This window comes from Ascochyta rabiei, chromosome 12 (genome assembly GCF_004011695.2).
Source record: "Ascochyta rabiei chromosome 12, complete sequence".
Lineage (NCBI taxonomy): Eukaryota > Fungi > Ascomycota > Dothideomycetes > Pleosporales > Didymellaceae > Ascochyta > Ascochyta rabiei.
In genome coordinates, this window is record NC_082416.1 from 1,118,847 (window position 1) to 1,139,605 (window position 20,759).

Here is a 20,759-nt window from a genome sequence, read left to right on the forward strand (position 1 = left end):
TGGGACTGCTACATCTGGCGTTATCTACACTGCAAGAGTTCGTCCGCGTTCGTCTCGCAGAACAGCGAAGACGCATGCTCATGCGTGCATCCGGTCAAGTGCGGATGAACCGGGAGGAGCCCCGAACAAGAAATGAAAGGAACGAGCGATGCCAACCTCGGCTGGTTTTCGCGCCCGAACCCCGATCATTCAACATTATCGCGCATGAATATCACATAACTTGCAATGAGCTCAGAGTCACAAACGCGCGTTGTGCCATCAAGCAGACGGAGAGACAAGGCCATCGTTTCCTGTACGCTCTGTCGACGTCGAAAGTTGAAGTGCGATAGGCAGCAGCCCTGTAAAACATGCGTTGACAGAGGTCTAACGTTGTCATGCACTTATGTTCGCAACACTTCAGCTGCCCAAGAGCCGAAGGCTCCTCACAGTGTGCACGATCGCATCGACCAACTAGAAAAGCTAGTGACCACACTCATGAGCGGCAAAGTAGTCGACCACGGCAGTTACGCTACGCCAGTAATACCACACCTACAGCACCTGAGCGAGGAGAACAGTGCAGAGATACCAACTACACCAGACCGCGTACGTTTCAATGGCGATACAACAAGCTATACAAACAGCGCACATTGGACCAGCATTCTGGACGGGGTGAGTTGCTTCTCGTCCACAGTACAACTGCGTTGACACACCTGCAGATCTCGGAGCTTCGAGAACATCTAGACGATATTCCCACGACGGCACATTCACGAGTCGACACCTCTGCTGATATACCAGGGCCTGATCTTCTGTTCGGTCGCCAAAGACATGCATCCAAGCAGGAGTTGCTCGCTGCTCTTCCTCCACGCAGTGAGGCAGATCAGCTGATTTCCACTTATTTCGCGTCAATGGACACATCGTCAAGTACGTTCCAAGAGCCCTTGATCATGTCCAGTCTAGCTAACTGACTGACCTACGTAGACTTGGTACACAAAACCTCTTTTTTGCGAGAAGTCAGCCATACCCACCCTTGCTTCACGTGGGCATATGCTAACACAAGCTTTAGTATGCCAATTTTTGGAATCAACCATTCGAGACACCTGCTATGTGGCTGGGGTTTCTGTTCGCTATCCTCGCCCTGGGTGCACAGTTTCAGGCCGGCCTTGGAAGCCATGAAGCGGCTCTTCAGGGTGCTGCTACGCCTTCGCTGTTCACTGCTCGCATAGACTTTTACCGTGAAAAGCTCGTACAGTGTCTTGTCCTAGCGAACTACGCAAAATGCCCACCATACACGGTCGAGGTCCTCATCATGTACTTTGGCACCGAGTATCTACGCTCGGCAGACTCACGGTTTAGCATGTCGATTCTTGTTGGAATCATCGTAAGAATCGCCTTTCGAATGGGCTATCACAGAGAACCGTCCAGGTTTTCAGATATCTCGCCATTTAGAGCAGAGATGCGTCGCAGGACTTGGCTTATGGTCATCTCACTCGATCTCGCCCAGTCGTCCCAGATTGGCTTGCCTCGGCTTATACAGCCGTTCATGTGCGATACCCAAGAGCCCCGAAATTTGTTGGAAGAAGACATCCATGAAAACATTACTGAGCTACCTCCATCACGACCGGAGGTTGAACTGACGCCTTCTTTGTACACCGTGGTTCTGACGCGCGTACGGCTTGCACATGCAAAGGTAATGGATCTGATGAACGCTACGTCTCAACCTCCATATCGAGAAGTCATGGAGCTGGACTCGATGTTTCGAGAAGTATACACTAAGCTACCAGAGTGCGCCAAACCGATACCGGGCGAAGACTTCGACAGCACGCTCTCGCCAGCTTCGATGCGACGTTTTTACCTTGGTTTGTCGTTCCTCAAGGCCGAGATGATGCTACACAGACCATACCTTTTACTCGGACGTACTGATTCGAATTACGAATACTCCCGAAGAGTCTGTTTGAATGCAGCAACCGAGATGTTGGGGTTCCAAAGAAAAGTTGATGGTGAGATACGGCCTGGCGGAAAACTATGGTCTCCGGGAATGCAGAGCTTTACCGTGAGCTGGTACATGTCCTCTATCGTTGCACACGATTTCCTTCTCGCCACAACTGTCTTGGTTCTTGACTTGGACAAAGACCTGACATCGCCAATGCAACCATTGTCTGCGACTCCAACAAGTGGACTTAAGCTCGATCACGGACCACCGACAAGATCGGAGATCATAGAAGCGCTACAAAATGCCTATACGATATGGTCAAAGGCAAGCAAAAGGTCGCACGAGGCGAGGAAGGTTGCTGCAGCAGTAAAACTGGTGCTCAATAGAGCAAACTCAAGCGCGCCTGTCGCCTGGAGTAAGTGGAAGCTTCACCAACCTTCAGAGATTCGAGAGATTGACAAGCCTTTTCAGGAAACGTAGCTCAGGATCATGTAGGCACAGCGTCACCAGCATCGTCATTTAACTTCAACGACTTTGCAACCGAGAAATCTCCAGATTATCAGTTTATGAGCAATGGCGGCTATGCGAATCCATTCCTCATGCCTGATGTACCCCTGGATTTGGACGCGGTTACGCATACCTTCGGCTGGGTAGGCCATCATACATCACTCAAACATCAATTTAACTCCACTGACGATCATTTGCTAGGGCGGGTTTCCAACAGATATTCAACCAAATCTACAACGACCGCCGTACTGAGAGTCGAAAAATGCACATGAGCTCTTCCACATGTCTGTCTCACAGAGACGGACTGCTCAGAGGCCATCTTCTCATTGGTCATGAGGTGTCCCTCTAGATCTTGCAACGCCGTGTAAATTGCTCTTTGCATAACTCGTGTGTGGTGATTAAGTAACTTCTTTGATGCCAAACTACCACCACCCTGTCTGTGCACATATCGAGTGATGCGTTGTGGTTCCACATATCAAAAGTGTGGGTGTCTCCAAAGACTGGATCGTCGACTCTTCCGATGGCCCAAGAACTCGATATATAGCAGAATCTGGTCGGTCAATATGCCCAATTAGGTGAACATTGCGACCGGATTCTCTTTGCGGTGTATCGTCCGCCGCTCAGGCCTGTTTTAAGATTCTGTGCTTTGGTACCAGGACTGACGCTGTCCGTGTCTCACCACGACCAAACCTTCAGGTCCGAGCTTGCATCCACGTAGGTCAGGTTTAACCTCGAAAACAGTCATTGGGTTCTCGCACGTTTCATCGTCTAGCAGAGTCACTGATGGGAAACACTTACCAGTGGTCCTTGGACTGACGTATGTCGCTCGTGTACGAGTACTACGAAGGGGTTGCCAGTTTTGAATATGACTTATCACACCCCGATAGCAGCATTTACACAGAATATCAGATTTTCAACGTGTATTATGACGTTCATGCAAAAATGTGATAGACGATGCAGTCTAATAAGGTCGTTTGTTGTCTGCGAGTACTGCCGCCTTTGAGGGTTAATCAACTTATTTCATGCGACGACAGTGCGCCTACCCCACATTGCCATCCACGAAGATCCATGGATTTTAAAGTTCATAACGGACGGTCGCTCGGACTTGGTATTTTGAAACAGTACGTCACAGCTGCGTGCACCCGCAGTCAACCGGCGAGTTGTTCTGAGCTGGTGCATTAATGCCAACCCACGATCAGGAGAATCTTCAATGAACGCTCATCAAACCAAGTACATGGTGTTTTTACACAAGAAGATTGAATATGGCGACCGAATCTCAAAATTCACATGGCTTCCAGGAAAAGAATTTTTCCATCGAACCTGACCTTGGCGACCAGCGGCAGTCGACCTACAAGGCGCTGCCTTCGCCACCGAAGACACCCAAGAGAGTTCTGATGAAGTACAGATTCTCTGGTGTGTTCTCTCTCATTCTGTCGCTGACGACTTTTGTCCTTACTTTAGTTGTAGTGTTGGCTGGGCGGAACGTGGGCACGTTTGAGGGTCAGTACATAATTGCAGTAGGTACAAGATCACCATACAAATGCAAGTTGAAATAACGATTGTTAGTTAAATACCTCCCGAGTTGGACAGGATGTTGTCACTTTTGAGAGAGCAAGCGCAACCTCGACACCACTGTCAGGTACCTCTTCGACATCGTCCCGCTTACCAAATCCCACGAAGTCCGTCTTGACAAGCCCGCCAAGCATCCCGACAAATTCAGATAATTCTCTGGAAGGGATTGGCGATATTCTGGGCAACCTATCTGGCAGTTTGACAGACATAATCAATGACGGCCTTGGAGACGTGATCAATGGTGTGGTCGGAGGCATTATCAAACAAACCGGGGTCAGAGACTTCTACTATGTGTACCTGCAGAAGATCTGCTCTGGATCGTTCAGCAGTGCAGATGGTAGCAATGCAGACGCTGTCAGAGTCGATGATTGCCGGAGTTGGGATAACATCACAGAAAGTAAGCTTTTTTCCTGCATAGATCGACCTACTGCAAACTAACTACTTTTAGGTATTGAAGTACTAAGCAACAGCATCCCCTCCTCCGTCGTTGTCGGCCAGACTCGAATTTCGATTCCCCTGCTCGCCAAAACCGCCTCTTCCCTCCAGAGTGCGCTGAACGCTCTCGGTGCACTTCGGAGATCCGTCTTCGCGTTCCTCATAATCACCCTGATTGGCTCTGGTCTGTCGGTAATTTCGACTCTTCCGGCAATGTACTTTCCACAATCACGACTCCTCATCTACTTCAACATATTCTGGCCTGCACTAGCAACGATATTTGCGTTCGCTGCAGCACTGTTGCTCTCGGCGATTGTTGTAGTGGGCGGCTTCGTGAACGGCCTCACCGGTACAGTGGGAGTGCAAATCAAGCAAGGAGGCGTAATGCTGCTGTTTGTGTGGCTGGGCTTTGTATTTGTGGGCTTAGTGAAGCTCTACTGGGCCAGCGTATGGTTTGTGGAGACTAGAAAGTCGAGTTTTGTTAAGCGACGGAGAGATGAGGACGAGATAGGGCAATGGAGCGGCATTGGCAGAGAGTTGTGGCGAGATGTGCGAGGCAGACGGAGGAAGCCCAGCATGCGAGGAGACATTTGAACACCCTCCATGCAATTCATGCAACGGCTGATGAAATGAAAGAAATAAACACGTGCAATCTACGATAAGATAGAAACGATGATAGAAACGATCTCGCCCCTCCCTTGCGCATGCCCCTGATCTGCGGTGGCAAGTGGCGTGAAGTCTGGCCAACCAACCATGGGGCGATGCTGAGCCCACACGGCACTTTCTCCACAGGGTCCTGCCAAGCTTTGGCGCTATCTTGTGTCCCAGCGTGCACAATTACAATCATTTCGACACTTCAACTTCTCGACATGCCGTCGCTCGTCCATTGACGCCAACTTACACATTCGCTCGAATCGCTATCATTGCAGCTTTCCTTTCACGATGCGAGCCTCAACCACTACGGCCACGGTGCCGCCCCGCGAGCCTGTCACGCGCAGCTTCACGGTCACGGCGGAGCAGCAGCAGGCACAAGCTGCCCACGACCACGAGGACTTCTTCTGGACCTATACAGAAGAACCGCACCGCACGCGTCGCATGGCCATCATCAAGGCGCACCCAGAGGTATTGCAGCCCACCCAATGCACGGCTACTGCAACTGCTTACACAACGCCAGGTCACCAAGCTCTGCGGCCCTGAGCCCCTCACCAAATACGTCGTACTCCTTGTCGTGTCGATACAAGTCCTTTGCGCCTATCTCCTCCGCAACACACCTGTTCTGTCGTGGCCCTTCTTCCTGACGGCCTACGTTGTTGGCGCTACCGCAAACCAGAACCTCTTCCTAGCCATCCATGAGATCTCCCACAACCTCGCTTTTCGCTCACCGTTGGCCAACCGCGTCATTGCCGTCTTCGCCAACTTGCCCATAGGCATCCCTTACAGCGCTTCCTTCCGCCCCTACCATCTTACTCACCACAAGTCGCTTGGTGTGAACGGCCTCGACACCGATCTGCCTACCACATTTGAGGCATGGTTCCTCGACTCGGTCGCTGGCAAGGCCTTCTTCTGCACATGTCAGATTCTGTTCTACGCCCTGCGGCCCATGTTCATCTACAACCTGCCGCTTACCAAGATCCACCTGTTCAACATCGTCGTCCAGCTGGCCTTCGACTACGCACTCGTACAACTCGCAGGAGGAAAGGCACTGGCTTATTTGATTATGAGCAGCTTCCTTGCCGGCTCACTGCACCCGTGTGCTGGTCACTTTATCGCTGAACACTACGTTTTTGAGAAGCCTGAGAAAGACGCCTCGAATCCTGCAAACAAGATTCCTATCCCAGAGACGTATTCGTACTATGGCATCCTCAACTTCTTCACGTACAACGTCGGCCTTCACAACGAGCACCACGATTTCCCAGCAATCCCCTGGACAAGGCTTCCCACGCTGAACCGTATTGCGCATGAATTCTACGATGAGCTGCCAGTGCACAAGAGCTGGGTTTATGTTATGTGGCAATTCGTCATGGACAAGGACATCAGTCTGTGGTGCAGAGTGAAGCGTGAGGAGGGTGGACGCAAGGTCGGTGCTGGCAATGGCTGGAGCGAGGAAGAACTAGGTAACAACGAGAAGAAGGGTCGTATTCCTGGAGTCTTTTGATGATTGGAGAGGAGACGATTTGCATGGACGGCGTTTTAGCGGCATATATTGATTCACGGCATCAGCAATCGACAAGAACTTGATTCCCGCCAACGCTGATACATCATGTGAATATATTTCCCCTTGCGTTCGATAGCCTAGTTCGGGCGCAAGCAAAGGAGAAGAGGCACTGATCCAAATCTCGATGTTCTGTGAGCTCCTGCCTGCCATTTCTGCAGGGTTCATTACGGCTGAGGAACTATGTACTATGCTCACAATGACGTTTACAGCCATCACAGATACGTCAACCATCGATCGAGCATCGGTCTGCAACAGCATCAATCAATAAGTACTCGATCGACCTGCAATCTTCTCGTGAGATTCAGTTAAACTACAAATCAATCGGTACGTACTTAGTGGTCGGACGGAAATACGCAAAACATCACCATGGTATCAAGAATCCTCCAGTCGATCACGCGCTCTGCGCCCACAGCAACCCGCAGCGTCCAGCAGCGCACAACAGGTAAGCTCTCAATCACTACAATCTTGCTGTGACATGTCGCCCAATAGATACTCACACTGAGAATGATCCTGTAGTCCTCGCCCCAGCCCTGTTCCGCACCTACGCCGTCAAACCCAGCTCCTCGTCCGCCAGCCAGAACAACTCCAACACAACCAACCCGCAAGCTTCATCTGCGGAAGCCCAAGATATCAACGCTAGGGCGGCAACACGCGGTACCTACGACCAGGACACTAGCAGCCTCGCAAACCCTGTGAGCCACCCCGAGGATGGAGGCATGGGCGCGACCGAGGAGAAGACCATCAGCCAGGACAAGATGAGCCATGATCCCAAGGAGGGTGATGCGAGTAAGAAGGAGAAGACGTTGAAGTTTGGGCAAAACCAGCCATTGGATGCTGCAAACAAATAGACTTGAACGGATTGAATTGTACAATAGCCAGATAATTGGATAACGTTGCTGTACCGTTTCTGATTCAAATGCACCAGTGTCCTCAGGGCAATGCTGGAACGTCAAAGTGATGATATTTTGCGTAAATGGATGATGGATAGTTACGTGCTAACCAGGCCCAGGCGACAGTACATAGTTGCGTAAAACGGTTATGTTAAGCTATTTAAGTACTCTTTAAAAACAGAGGATAGTTGCGATTTCTTGTTTAACTGTGCAATAATCTTAGATCTAAGCTAGAAACTTACTGTGTATAAGGTAATGTTATTATAGCAGTTTATTACATACTATTACTAACTATATTATAAGGATAATAACTAGGAAGTTTAAGATAAGCACATGTACTAAGAGAAAATCTTATAACTTTAATACCTAGATTGTTATAATAACAGTTATTTAGGTTATTCTACACAAGTACTTTATATTAATAACCCTACTTAACAGTTAGTATATATAATATAATTATTAGTATAACTTAATAGTTAGTATAACTATAAATTAAATAATTTAGATATCTAGATGTGTATAATTTATCTCTAGCAGGCTATATCTATAAGGTTATAACGTACCCTACAGGCGAGCCGCTTAACAGGCGAGCCGCTCACTTTTGCCAAGCCCCCACCAAACTTCTCCTCCTACACCAATGTCTTCTTAACAACACTATTTAGACGCGTTAAAGGAAGCTTAGATACAGCTTGCGCTCCAGGCTCTTAAACAAGACGCAAATCTCTCTTAGTAACGCGCTGCAGCTATCTACAGGGTCCCTTAAAAGACACTAAGCAACTAACACACAGAACAACCTTTATGCGCAGATTCTATAGCTAACTTATAGAAGCTAGACAATAATAAGAAGAAGGTAATTATTAAGCATGTTCTTAAGCTAGATGCGTAAGAATTTTTCTCTTAGCTCTTAGATATAGCTACTATAGCCAATTCTTTGCGCGCTAAGCACAATCTAGGCCCTATTAGCGTAAACTGGCCTAGTATGTTTGTTAAGCAACACCTAGAGCTTAAAGTTAAGTTTAATTGCAAGTACAACTACAAGAGAGCTCTCTATAAGGATTCTAAGGTTCTATAGGGCTAGTTTGGCCTAGTAGCTAATATTAAAGCTAAGTATAGTATCTAGGATAAAGACATATATAACTTTAACAAGACAGGCTTTATAATAGGCTAGATCTTCCTAGGAGCAGTTGTTACAGCTTCAGAACAACAGGGTCAGCCAAAGGCTATCTAGCTAGGCAACTAAGAGTAGGCTACAGCTATAGTAAGCATTAATGCTAAAGGATAGGCTATTCTGGCCTTCCTTATCTTTAAAGCCTACTACTACCTCTCTGCCTGGTACAAAGAAGAGGATCTGCCTTACAACTAGGTTATTAGAGTCTCTAATAACAGCTGGACTACTAACAAGCTTGGTCTTAACTAGTTAAAGCACTTTAACAGGCATACAAAGGAGCGTACTATTAGCACCTACTATTTGCTTATTATTAATAGTTATAAGAGCCACAACTCTCTTAAATTCTAGCAATACTGTAAGGATAACAAGATTATTACTTTCTGTTTGCCTTCTTACTTATTACACCTTATATAGCCTCTTAATATAGGTTATTTTGCTGCTTTAAAGAAGGCGTATAGGTGCTAAGCTAAAATACTTATATATAACTAGATTAACTATATTATAAAGACAGAGTTCCTGCTATACTTTATATGCGCCTATAATGCTATAATTACTTCTAAGAACATCTAGGGAGGGTTCTAAGGTGCTAGATTAGTCCTATTTAACCTAGACCAGGTTATAATAGCCCTTAATATAAAGTTGCGCACTCTATTACTACTACTACCTGTTAACAACAAGCTCTAGCAGTCGCAAACCCTAAGTAACACCCTTAAACTTAGGTTGCAATTAACGCTTATAAAGACAAGGATTTAGAGGCATATAGATAGTTTGCCTACCTTTATAGTTAAGGCGTTTAAGAAGGTAGTAAAAGGGGCAGCAATAATTGCATATAAGCTAGTGTTAGCGCAATAGGAGATTACTTAGCTTTAAGCTGCTAATAAGGCAGCTATACAACAAAAATTATATAAAAGAAAGTAAGTTTAGGCAGAAGAGACCCTAACAGTTAAGGATAGCCTGCAATTAATAACTCTAAAGGAGTTTAGGGCGCGTAGTAATAGGAAGAAGGCAAAGAAGCAGGTGCGTGCTAAAGGAGGTAAGCCCTCCTAAAGACGCTGTAGACAGTGCAATTAGACAGGACACAACACACAAACGTGTCAGAAAGAGGTAGAAGTAGTTTCTAAATAGTATTACAGGCCATACTGCACTTTGCAGCACTAAACTGGGTTGTTTTAGGCTATAATAGGGTAGAGTTTGGTAGGGGCTTGGCAAAAGTGAGCGGCTCGCCCGTTGAGCGGCTCGCCCGTGGGGTACGTTAGGGGATTTAGTATTTTAATAATAAAAGGTTTCTCTTCTCTATATTATTAGCTATTTTATAACTCTACTAGTAGAAAATTATAATAGCACTGCTTTTATTTATGTTTTATTGTATATTTTTAGTGTTTTAGTTTTTCTGTTTTATTTTTTCCACTCTGTCCGTAATCGACACCCGTAGTTGGGCGTTGGTTGTCCGTGCACGGTAAGTTGGCCCAACATCGCCAAGAGTGTGACGCTGACCTAATCTTATAAAAGCCAGTCTATCATCTAACGTTAATAACAAAGACTTAAGATCGCAACGTTAGAATGGCATGCACTAAATCTCCGAGATGGGTCGTTCTTCGATTCAATGCTAAGTACGACCTCGATGAGCCAGCAATCATCGACAAATACCTCACATTAACTCAATCTGGAGGAATACGCTATTTTATCCACTCAATACCTCCCAGAAATTCGTCTAAAGCCCATACTGTCCTCGATCTCCATTGCGACCAGCACCAAAATGTGAAACTTGACGACATTTCGTATGAGGTGTTTCTTGTGCAGAAAAAGGGTGATTTGTAAGTCTTGCCACAAACTGCGAGATACACAGCTAAGTCTCCGTCAGCGTCTTAGAGCAGCTTGATAATGATGCGTGTAAGAAGGCGAGCAGGCTTTGCCGAGAGTTGGACTGGGGCACTGACCGTCGCTAATCCGATGAGTTGCCTGGAGTGTCACTGTGACACACAGGGCAATCTCCGGGCAGACCTGAGTCTTGCTGAGCAAGGCTCATTGGCAAATCCCGCAGGACCCCGGACGCAGGTACACAGAGTGTTTGATTGGGACGGGCAGAGGCTAACGCGCATCGAATGTATTCTTGCCGGGTAAGATGCGCGGGTGTTCGGGAACAACTCGCATATGTTTTGACTCTGATGTTGCACATCTTGGCGCGGCTTTAATGGTATGGGCGAATCCTAGTTAAGGAAGTAGTGCATTATATGTACTTTTTACTCCGCCAAACAATTTTCTGGTTTGCAGGTACAATCAATGCGAAATGAGCCAGAAACATGGTTTAGGACGTTGCGGCGCGTAGTGAGAGAAGCTGCAACAGTAGCGCGCCTGAGACATGGAATTCTTTAGGGCATGTGGTTAGGCACAATAGTTGTACACGATGATTGGAACCACTTTACGGCACGCAAATACGAGTCAGCGCTTATTTCGCCCCATCATGTCTTCTGTAGTCGGTCACAGGCAGCTTACGCTGGTGTGGCTTTGCGCGACACAGCCTAGTCATCAGGATCAGAATCGAGAAGGGAGACGAACAGGGTATGGCTGGATGGTGGCACCAGCCGCATTCAACGCTGTGATCATGTAATTTGCAAAAACACCAATGAAGGAGCTGATGAATTGAAAAGCAAGTTTGCCTTCGACCCAGCCAGCCAGGGGTTCCGTTCATGCACACCCTACACCCCGTGGGCGCGCCGTACTTCAGCGATATTCTCGTTAACAAACCACAGTTCAGTATCGCAAGCATGTCTGGAGAGTTACATTGCTACTGTCTTTGTCGTGTTCCTGTCGTCGCTGCTATCTTTCGTTCGCTTACTGTAGTATGGTTTTACTGTAACCAGATTTCCACTCTATAGAGGGCTTTCGCCATGGCAGGATGTTGGAAGTATCCATACGGCAGCTAACTCCAATGAAGGCAAGAACATGCTAAGCGATGCAGAGGCCCTTGTAGGCTGAGTGTGCAGGTGTACGCCACTCAATACATCTTAGCCACTGGAGCCTTCCATTGTACAGGCTCTAGGTCTTCGCTCCTCCGGTCGACCTTGTCTTTTCTCACATGCAAAGGTCGATCTTCCTGCACATCTTGTGTAGCAGCCTTGCGCTTACGACTGCAGGTACGCTTGCCTTTTTCTGCTGCAGCCTTGTCTTTGGCATCACGCTGTATCCGTGACTGCTCAAGGTCCTCATACTCGAAAACTTTTCCCTTTCCTTTCTTCAAAAAGACAGGTTTCCGTGCCTGGACAAGGCTGATAACCACAGGGATGACTGAGGTGCTGCACATCAGACGCAAGCAGGTTGTATAGCTTGATTTTCTTAGGCATATACCTAATGTAGAACTGAGTTGCCTATAACTATGAGGGTGTCTGCAAATTCCAAAACACAGATATAAAAGTAAACTCTACGTACTAAAGCCAAAACCAGGCACGTTTTCTGGCTGCTGTATCACCATCTCGCAAAATCCTGATGCGCTTACACGGTATTGTCGGGAGTGGCTTCTCAACGCCTGAACCTGAATGCTCTACATTACCAAATGGGCTCTCAAGGCCCTGGTGCCTTATCAGCTTTTCTAAGGTAGTGGAAAACCCGCTAAGCTCCCTTGAAATCGATGTGAATCCGCGAATAGAGATCGCAATCATATCGTCTCTCTTACTAACCATGAGAGTAACCCGCTTCTTAAAGGGTGGAACATTTCGAGGCATAGGCCCGACGCATCGCATCGGATTTCCCTGTACATAAAAGTACGATGACGTCGCTACAAGCCGATCGCACAATTGATAAAGACCGTCAAGTGGAAGATGAAGCCGACAGAAGATATTTCCTTCGCACAGGTATCGACAGCCGTCATACCTTGGTGTGGTTTCCAGTTTAAATAGAAAATTGACGATACCATTAGATCAAATACTGCAATAACAGCGCTATACTCAGCCATGACAGTCTGTGTGGTGTTTTCTTTCAGTCCTGATATCTTCGTTGCATCGTCCCGACTCGGCTCCTGTCCAGAGACTTGGATATTAAGTCGATGAAACCAATGACGTAGATGCAGTGGTAAAGAGTTGTAGAGTTCAGTCCATGCAGCTTGAGCATCCATACTGTGCATAAAGATATCCCAAAGTCGCTTCAAGAATCGTCCAACCATCGTGAACTCCCCTATTCGTGAGAACATTTGAGCGTCCTTTCCTTGAGGGCTGCCAGGAGTTTCGAGCATCGTTCTAGTACCCAAAGATAGAAGAAAACCCGGATCAGGTCGATCAGGCCATAGATACTTCACCTCCCAGGATGCCAATTTTGCAGGCATGTTATGTTTCACGCCACTGTCTTGAACTAATGTAGGTCCAATATTCACGGGTGAAAAGTATCTGCGCTTGGTTAGGGTTGATAGATCTGAACATGGGAATACGCACCCTGGGGCTGCTGAAGTGCAAGTTGCCCTGGCAGTCTTAGTCACGATTATAAACAAGCATAAGGGGCCTTACGCTTCTCCAACAGTGATTTCATATTGTGCCTTTTCAGAGCGCTCGACGTCATAGCCTAGAAAATGGTTCAACTCAGGTACTTTTGAAGCCCAAACTTCCTACCTACCTAGTGTAGCTGGGGGTTTGCCGCCATTGTAGTTGGCAACAAGCCGAGCCAAAGATCGTTTAATTTCAGTAGTAATGACAGCAAATTAAAATATTCTTTGAAGAGGTGTTTTGGTGCCAAAACTGAACAGTTTGGGTTAATCTTATAGGTTTATAGATCAATGGTTTACCGTGTGCAGATGGTGGGTAGCTGGCGAGCAACAGCGCTGATCCAATCAGTGGACCCGCAATATGTCATAGCCAAGATTGTGAGGGTATTTGGGCAAGCAAGTTGGACGCACGTTCTCGTACTCTTGCCGCAGCAATCACCCCATTTGCTGCCGCACTTCTTGTCACCGGTCGCAGAGCCGCATTTACCGTCGAGAGAGTAGGCGCTAGGGTCGATTACGGCGCACAAACTGCCAGCGTAGGTTACCACGGCACAATCTGCTCTAGAAGATGATGTCGTCAGCTTTGCTATGGTGTATTTCTTCCACGCTCAAGGTAATTATTCTTATTTGGTGTTGCCGCACTTCCACGTCTGCAAGTTACAGCACTGTCCGCCCGAATACCCCAAGCAGGATTTGCCCGACACGCAATACTGCTCCCCGGCTTAAATGCTAGCGCAATCCGGGTCGAGCAGCGGATTAAGAAGGAAGAACTTCTCAAGGCTGATCTTGTACTTTGTAGCCAGTTCCGTGCAGGTGTAGTACGATACCTCTGGAGGCGCGGTGGCATTGTAACGACATCGAACTTCAGCCGATACGGGCAGAATGGCTAGCAATTGCAAGAGCAAAGGCAAAGAACGGTAAAGCGAGGCCATGATGCTTCTGGGTGGCTGCGGAGCATCGAGGTAGAAGGTCTCGTCTGTGTCTATCTACCTACATGCTCGTAATCCTGACGTAGCGTCTTGCTTTGGACATCCATGTTAGTAGTCCTTGGTGTAAAGGTCGATGCTAATATGCAAGGTTACATTTCAATTCACGCTAGTCGCTAGGCCCACGCCAGGATTTGCAGTGCAGCCCGCGTTCCTGCATGAAGACCACTCCTCCAGAATCCTGTCAAAGTTTACCATTTTCCACATTCAGCCTATACGAGGGGACGAATCCAGGATAGCAGAATCTGAGAGCACGTTTAGAGGCAGTCAGATGTTCAGATTGCGGTGTTGAGTATCTCCTATCTGTCCGGCGCTTTTTCCAAGATCCTTGTTGTATTCCCTTTTATGTGCCCCAACATAGAGTCAAACCAGACAATCATTATTAGAGGATATCCGCCCCCCAAGCTGACCTCCGCTTTGTCGTTGGACGGGTGAGTTCATTGCGAGGCAGACTGTTTCTTGACCCTAGTCTCCACATTTTCCCAAATCCATGCACATTTCTCTCCATCACCCGCAGGATCCTCCACAACGTTGACCGCGAATCCTTGCTGGCCAGAAACTTCCCCGGGGGAGCCCTCCGTAATCATGTCGAAGAAGAACCGTGCGTGCTGTTGGTTCGATGGGTCTGTTACGTCCATGCACCTCAGAAGAAGCTTGCGCAGGGGAAGTGCATAGCCGTGAACGGCCTTGATGAATTGCCAGACAGAGATGGGCTGTCCGTCTGTGTTCTCAATGAGCAATTGTGCTGGCCGTAGATGCTTTGTATCCGAATTGTGCCAGTGCCACCAGCTTTGCAGTGGTTCAATCGTGATTTCCAGGCGTGATTTTGGAGGATCCATTGCCGTCTCGTCAAGCTGTGACCTGCTGGACTCCTCGGTAAGTGGGCGCCATTGCAAAACTCCTTCGTCGTCCGGTCCAAAGACCTGTACGTCCGATGGAGAATCTAGTACAGACCATTTTAGCCGATTGAAAATATCGTTTGGCTCTGGACCTGATGATGCTGGTGCTACTGGAGGTGGTCCGGATTGGAGAAGATGAGGTGGGATGTCGGCTGCATTCCACCGGGGAGGGTACCAGTCCATGTCCATCTGTGGTATCTTCGTAGGCATGATGTCATTCTTGGTTCGGTAGACTGTTTTGGGGTAGGTAACAGCAAATGTTGACACCTGTCAGATTTTCTCGAGTGGAGGGCGAGATTGTTGGCAGGTGGAGTTGAACATGTGTTCGGCCCTGAAGCGTAATGAGCAGACTAGATGTACCTAGTGAGCGGGCAGGCTTGGCGTGTTCGGATTGGTGGTAAATTTTCTGAATTTTGCAACTCACTTACTCTTGCAATGGACTCTTTTCGCTCTTTGAAGAGGTCTTTCTTTGGTGTATCATCCTATGTTCTTTTGCTCTCGCATCTTACCAATAGCCAATATATTCAGGACTACCGGTACGTTATCTCCACGATCTCGCATGTAATTTCTACTTACAACCTGTGAAACAGAAGTACCTTAGAGTAATCTACACTTACCTTAAGCTTACTAAAATAGTCTTAGGTGTTTAGCTTTTAAAGCACTGAAATAAACTCAGCGTATCCAGGTAAAAACAGTGTAAGCAGCATCGAATGCTCAGTGCTCTATTAACTATATAGCGGTTTACTACACACCGAACAGTTCAGTGCCCTGAGAACCGGCCGTGTGCCACAGGGGGGTTCCGTCTTTTCCACTGCATTCTTCACGCTCGCAGCATCACTTGTTATACTTACCGCGACCTAACTTTAGACTACCACATTAGACGACACATAATCTCACATATTAGGTCCCCACTGCCACAAAGACCTGCTTCCACGAAAATCAGACAATACCAAGATGCCACCGTATGTCAGGCCCCCATCTCCGCCAGATCTTGGTGATCCATCGTACATTCCGCCGGCTGTTTACGGTCATTACAGCCATAGTCCTCAAGTTAATCAACGCCGCTCAGAGTCCCGTGACAAGGGAGAAGAGCCAGCCCATGCACCGACACCATATGTCCGAGTTGTTCTAGCCAGGTGATTACATGAGAATCGAGAAATAGGAGACTTGGCAACAGAGCTGTTGGCAATTAACGCCGGACAAGAAACTGACCTCATTAAACTTACACGGTGGATGGAATTGGAAGAAGCGGTCCAGGATTTGGTTGATGTTTTAGATACATTGCCTCACCATCTCAAAGAAGTCACACCCACCCGTGAGGTGATGCAGCGACTCAGATACCACTTCGGAAGTAAAACGTGGTGGCCGAGAGTGGTCAAGCCATCTCCCCCGGCCACCTCTGCGATCAACTTCGAACAGCATGGTTGGGTCATCTGAGGAGCAAGCCCAGGACCTCGACGAGGCTCTAGAAGAGTCGCGAAGTACAAGATCGCTCTTGGTTGAGGCGGCAGAGGACCCCTGGGAGTTGGCGAAAAGCTTGCATTCGGAGTGAGTGTTGCAGGCTTCCAATTACAACGATCTCCTAGTCTGTGTAAACACCTCAGCACGATACTTAGGACGCTTTGAAGACGAACTCGCAGGTATGTATGTCAAGCCACTCATGGCGTCCTTTGCAACCGCCATCGGTATATTGATTGGCTTGCTTACAAAGTCCTAGTTGCGGAATACAACGACACTCCGCTTAGCGGTGAGGAGCGCTAGGTCGTTTTTTTGCGCTGCTGTGAGGCGGTATAGTTGCAGACCGCTGGTTTCGGTTCTGATACGGGGTGTGATTTCTGCAACTTTGATACTTGTGCTGTCGTGCGATAGGAGGTTGGTTTTTTCAGCGGAGCCGTAGCGTCCGCGGTCATAGAAGGTAAAGGGTTCCGTTGGTGGGAATGTCGCGCTGGTGTCGTAGACTGGCAGATAGGCTGCGTACTCAGACGACGCGTGCACTTTTTCGTCCTAGGCGACGGCAAGCTTGACATGTCCATATCGATCAGCAGGGATACGTGCATTGACGGTGAAACACAGCGATCTTGCATAATCTATGAGTTACCACGGACTAACTTACTCTCCTACAAATCAAGATCAAGACCGTGTAGCCGGAGCTTCATCCAACTTGAAATACCCCGGCTGCAGCATCTGAAACACCTCTCTCGGGTCATACTTATTCGCAATCGCATGCAGTCTCGCCTTATTCGCGGACCCGTAGCTCGATATCACATCCTGGTACTTGCTCGCGTAGTTCATGTAGATGTACTTACTCGCCAGACCGCGCGTCTGGGCCTCTGCAGCGGTCCTCTTGATCAAGGTATTTACAAAGGCGTTGACGCGGTCGTCATCTTTGGCGTCTGTCCATGCGGGTGCTGGGTTGAGGAGGAGCAGCGGGCCCTGGTCTGGCGTGAGACCTAGTGCGTTGCCGCCGTTCTGCTGCATCTTCTGTATCTGCGGGACGGTGATGACTTGGAGTGATAGCGGATTGAGCAGGTTGGCTACGTCTGCGATTTTGTCGCCTTCTTCGTAGAAGACCTGCAGGATGTAGTTTATCAGGTCTTTGTCGAGTTTGTATGTCTGCGCCCAGTAGCTCTGTCGCTCGCCGTAGGGGTTGGAGGCTGCGAGCATCTCGGTGAGTTCAGACAGTGTGTGGATCCCTATGTTGTCTACAGCGGGTGTGATTGCGTTCCATTCGGCGAAGATGGAGGCGTTCGCGTTGGGCTCGGCGTACTCGAGCTGGACGGATGCGATCTTCGTCCCTCCTTGAACGACAAAAGACAGGATCTGGGCGGCTTTCGTATCCTGAGCGGAGTTCTTGCCTAGGTTGACGAAGGCGTCGATTGCAGCGGGGAATTGGTTTTCAAGCAGCACACGGTCGCCACCCCACATCTTTCCTAAAGGTAGTGTCCTGAGTTTGAAGTTGGTGACAAGACCAAAGTTGTTTCCACCGCCGCGTAGGGCCCAGTACAGATCACTGTAGGAGGCCGGGGTTGCTGTAACGATAAGTCCGGACGCGGTGACTACTTCGTACGACTCCACATTGTCACACGCCCACCCGAGCTCGTTAGCAAAGAAAGAGATGCCCCCGCCGGTCGTTAAGCCTCCAACGCCGATCGGCGCAACCTGAGAGGCTGTCAGCGTTTTATCGTGGTCATGCGAGCGCAGATACACGTACACGACCTCCCACAACACCAAGTCCACTTTTCTCAATGCCACTGTAGATATCATGCCAAGTGTTGCCTGGCTGGACATCTACGGTCTTCTTGTTTGCAGCAAGCTTGAGACCCTTCATCTTCTGGAAGGTGACAGTGATGCCGCCCTCGATGTTCGATGCCCCCGTAAACGCTGCATGACCTCCGCTTTTTGCAGCAAATGGGCATTGGGTGAGGCGCGACAGCAAAACTACTGTTGAGACGTCCAAGGCTTTTGTAGGATAGAAGACGCAGTGGGGACTAACTGCCTGCTGCTGCGCGGACCAGTACGCTTTGCTGAAGCTGGTATAGTTGGCGCTTCCTTCGAGGACAACATTGGAGCCGAATATGACTGCGAGCGAGTTGCACTACATTGTCAGTTATGTGGCAAATATGAAATGGATGCAAGACTCACAGCCACCGAGCAGCCACTGAGTGCTGACCTTTCAGCAATATCAGGTAGGTCTGGAAGGGTAGATACGTTGACACCATTGTTTAGCAATGCCTCTGTAACATTAAAGTCTGCTGGTTCGAAGTTTTGCGACAAAGCACACGAAGCGAGTACGAGGATAGGGCCGGAAATTCTCATCTTGAAATTCGCAGGGGGTATTCGAGATAGCGAAGAGAGAGGGACAGAGAGACGAGTGGAAGAGGACTGCCGAAATTATAAGGCTTGTTACTACCTATGTTAATAGCTTCCAGTTCCTCTTGGGAACCTCCTCGGCATCTATCTCTGTCGAGAGGTGAGCGGCTCCGACGCATGTTTGTGGCGAGGTCCCAGAGACGGGTCCAGCAGTTCTCGGTTACACGAGGGGAAAGCTCATTTCCTGAGTCGCACCTCCACAATGGTCCAAGTGGCTGCGGGCCTCGAACTCGCCGTGAAGCGTCATGCAGCTCGTAAAATGGCATTTGCCTTTAGCCAAAGAGAAGTCCGGGAAGAATACTGTCATCAAAGGTTTCCATTTTCAACAGCTGCCGTAAAGGACGTCTGAGATCAACGGGCATCTACCAGCGATTTGTGGCGGAGTACGTAGGAGTCGAGGTGCACACTTGTTGAGTGTGCAAGCGAAGTGGCTCGAGCAGCGCGAACGACAAGTGTACCTAGCGGGTGGGTCCATCTTCCCGTGCCGGCGGCTCGCACCACTCGTCCGTCTCCATCTAGTCCTCGCGGCGCCGTGGAAGATCCGCCCGACTGCGTTCCAGTCGTTCTCGAGACAGATGCGCAATCGCAGTGCTGCTGAAGTGCAGGACGTTGGAGATACCTCCACGCGGGCTATGTGGGCGGTCGTGTAATTCAGGTTCAGGCAGAGATCCGCCACCTGCCCAAAAGAGCCGACCCATTACCTAGCGACTGAGCGAAGGATCGAGGGAGGCCGGGATGGTTTACCCGGAATGAACAACCATGAAGACACGGCTGTTGGTGCGGACAACCAACATTACGAGACGCCACGAGCGGAACGCTACGGGCGCTTATTGACTGTTGGACGCTTGGTGGCGAGAAAGAGAAGTAAAGAAGAGGCTAGGGTACGCACAGTATAGATCTGTGAGCTCTGCGAAGTTTTATGGGACTCGCTGTGGTTGGAGTTGGGATTAAAGAGTAGATGGAGCAGCACACTCTTCAATCTCTGGTACACCATTGTAACAGAATCGTGCCTCTTTCGCATACGGCCATTGGATATTAAAAACAAGTTCTCCTGTCTAATTTGCCGTCTGCTGGGGTACCGTTCTGGGAAAGCAGTTGCACACATTTGTGTTCTTGGCAAACACAAGCCCGTTATCCCGACCACACCTGACTACATTGTGTAGGCCAATTTCGTTTGCCCCCACAAGAAGCAAATTATGTTCTTTGTCGTGAGTTACCCTAGCTTCGAGATCGATTGGTGGGGTAACAATGCATCAAGCGGGTGTGAGGCTGAGGCGGAGACTGAGGCTAAGGCTTGCACCTTGTTGAAGTTGCCCAAAGAAGAATACTTCGGTCCACACATCGGAGCTTACGCTAGTCAGAATCGATGAGCATCACACTCAAGTATATACTAGATCAAGACGAATGCTTGGTTGACATTGCTAATGCGCAGCACTTTTACATCATGTTTCGTACATGCAGATCCTACTATCAATGATATCCTGGATGCCCATACTCGCCTGACGAGTTAGACTTTTTTCAAGACTCTCATAACCAGATACTCAATGCTAAATTCGGTGGTTTTAGTAATGCGTGCGGTAAATTTTTGTCGATTAAAGCTAACTGCATATTTCTATTGGAGGTTAAAAGTTAGCAGGCTGTGGAGCACACGTACCGAAGTTTTGTCTCTATCTTGTTGTTGATGTAACAGAGAGACAAAGCAATTCAATTGAGATAGAATCCAGCTTGGGTAGGAGGACTTGATTTGATCGTTCTGTGGTCGTATGTAGAATGACCGGCTTACATTGTTGTATGCAATGCTAGCGAAAGTTGTTGCCTTGGCAATGGAATACGTCAGGGT

At 48.5% G+C, this 20,759-nt stretch overlaps 7 protein-coding genes across 8 annotated transcripts, besides 5 other annotated features; 5 read left to right on the plus strand and 2 right to left on the minus strand.

Moving 5' to 3' along the window:
- Window positions 1-225: 225 nt before the first annotated feature.
- On the plus strand, window positions 226-2,668 carry EKO05_0007433 (uncharacterized protein; the record flags this gene model as incomplete). The annotated part of the gene is made up of 6 exons (XM_059637039.1): window positions 226-648; window positions 696-900; window positions 958-989; window positions 1,043-2,324; window positions 2,381-2,559; window positions 2,618-2,668. The coding sequence occupies 6 exons, from the start codon at window positions 226-228 to the stop codon at window positions 2,666-2,668; spliced, it is 2,172 nt and encodes a 723-aa protein (XP_059493022.1).
- Window positions 2,669-3,678: 1,010 nt separating this feature from the next.
- On the plus strand, window positions 3,679-5,017 carry EKO05_0007434 (uncharacterized protein; the record flags this gene model as incomplete). Its single annotated transcript, XM_038943390.1, has 3 exons — window positions 3,679-3,933; window positions 3,983-4,385; window positions 4,437-5,017. 3 exons carry the CDS (start codon window positions 3,679-3,681, stop codon window positions 5,015-5,017), a joined length of 1,239 nt encoding a protein of 412 aa, XP_038793952.1.
- A 348-nt stretch (window positions 5,018-5,365) lies between these two features.
- EKO05_0007435 (uncharacterized protein) lies at window positions 5,366-6,578 on the plus strand (the record flags this gene model as incomplete). The annotated part of the gene is made up of 2 exons (XM_038943270.1): window positions 5,366-5,545; window positions 5,598-6,578. 2 exons carry the CDS (start codon window positions 5,366-5,368, stop codon window positions 6,576-6,578), a joined length of 1,161 nt encoding a protein of 386 aa, XP_038793951.1.
- A 426-nt stretch (window positions 6,579-7,004) lies between these two features.
- Window positions 7,005-7,486, plus strand: EKO05_0007436 (uncharacterized protein; the record flags this gene model as incomplete). The annotated part of the gene is made up of 2 exons (XM_059637040.1): window positions 7,005-7,080; window positions 7,155-7,486. 2 exons carry the CDS (start codon window positions 7,005-7,007, stop codon window positions 7,484-7,486), a joined length of 408 nt encoding a protein of 135 aa, XP_059493023.1.
- A 173-nt stretch (window positions 7,487-7,659) lies between these two features.
- Window positions 7,660-7,987: a dispersed repeat.
- Window positions 7,971-8,083: a dispersed repeat.
- Window positions 8,084-9,983: a mobile genetic element.
- A 60-nt stretch (window positions 9,984-10,043) lies between these two features.
- Window positions 10,044-10,100: a tandem repeat.
- A 156-nt stretch (window positions 10,101-10,256) lies between these two features.
- Window positions 10,257-10,817, plus strand: EKO05_0007437 (uncharacterized protein; the record flags this gene model as incomplete). Of its 2 annotated transcripts, none has more annotated exons than XM_059637041.1 (2): window positions 10,257-10,510; window positions 10,558-10,817. In XM_059637041.1, the coding sequence occupies 2 exons, from the start codon at window positions 10,257-10,259 to the stop codon at window positions 10,640-10,642; spliced, it is 339 nt and encodes a 112-aa protein (XP_059493024.1). The 2 variants fall into 2 exon arrangements, with proteins under 2 accessions (XP_059493024.1, XP_059493025.1); XM_059637042.1 differs by having other exon boundaries at window positions 10,634-10,817.
- A 3,770-nt stretch (window positions 10,818-14,587) lies between these two features.
- EKO05_0007438 (uncharacterized protein) lies at window positions 14,588-15,259 on the minus strand (the record flags this gene model as incomplete). Its single annotated transcript, XM_038947189.1, has 1 exon — window positions 14,588-15,259. One exon carries the CDS (start codon window positions 15,257-15,259, stop codon window positions 14,588-14,590), a length of 672 nt encoding a protein of 223 aa, XP_038793948.1.
- Window positions 15,260-17,179: 1,920 nt separating this feature from the next.
- EKO05_0007439 (uncharacterized protein) lies at window positions 17,180-18,865 on the minus strand (the record flags this gene model as incomplete). Its single annotated transcript, XM_038943340.1, has 3 exons — window positions 17,180-18,208; window positions 18,261-18,644; window positions 18,692-18,865. The coding sequence occupies 3 exons, from the start codon at window positions 18,863-18,865 to the stop codon at window positions 17,180-17,182; spliced, it is 1,587 nt and encodes a 528-aa protein (XP_038793947.1).
- A 1,318-nt stretch (window positions 18,866-20,183) lies between these two features.
- Window positions 20,184-20,214: a tandem repeat.
- The last annotated feature ends 545 nt before the right edge of the window (window positions 20,215-20,759 follow it).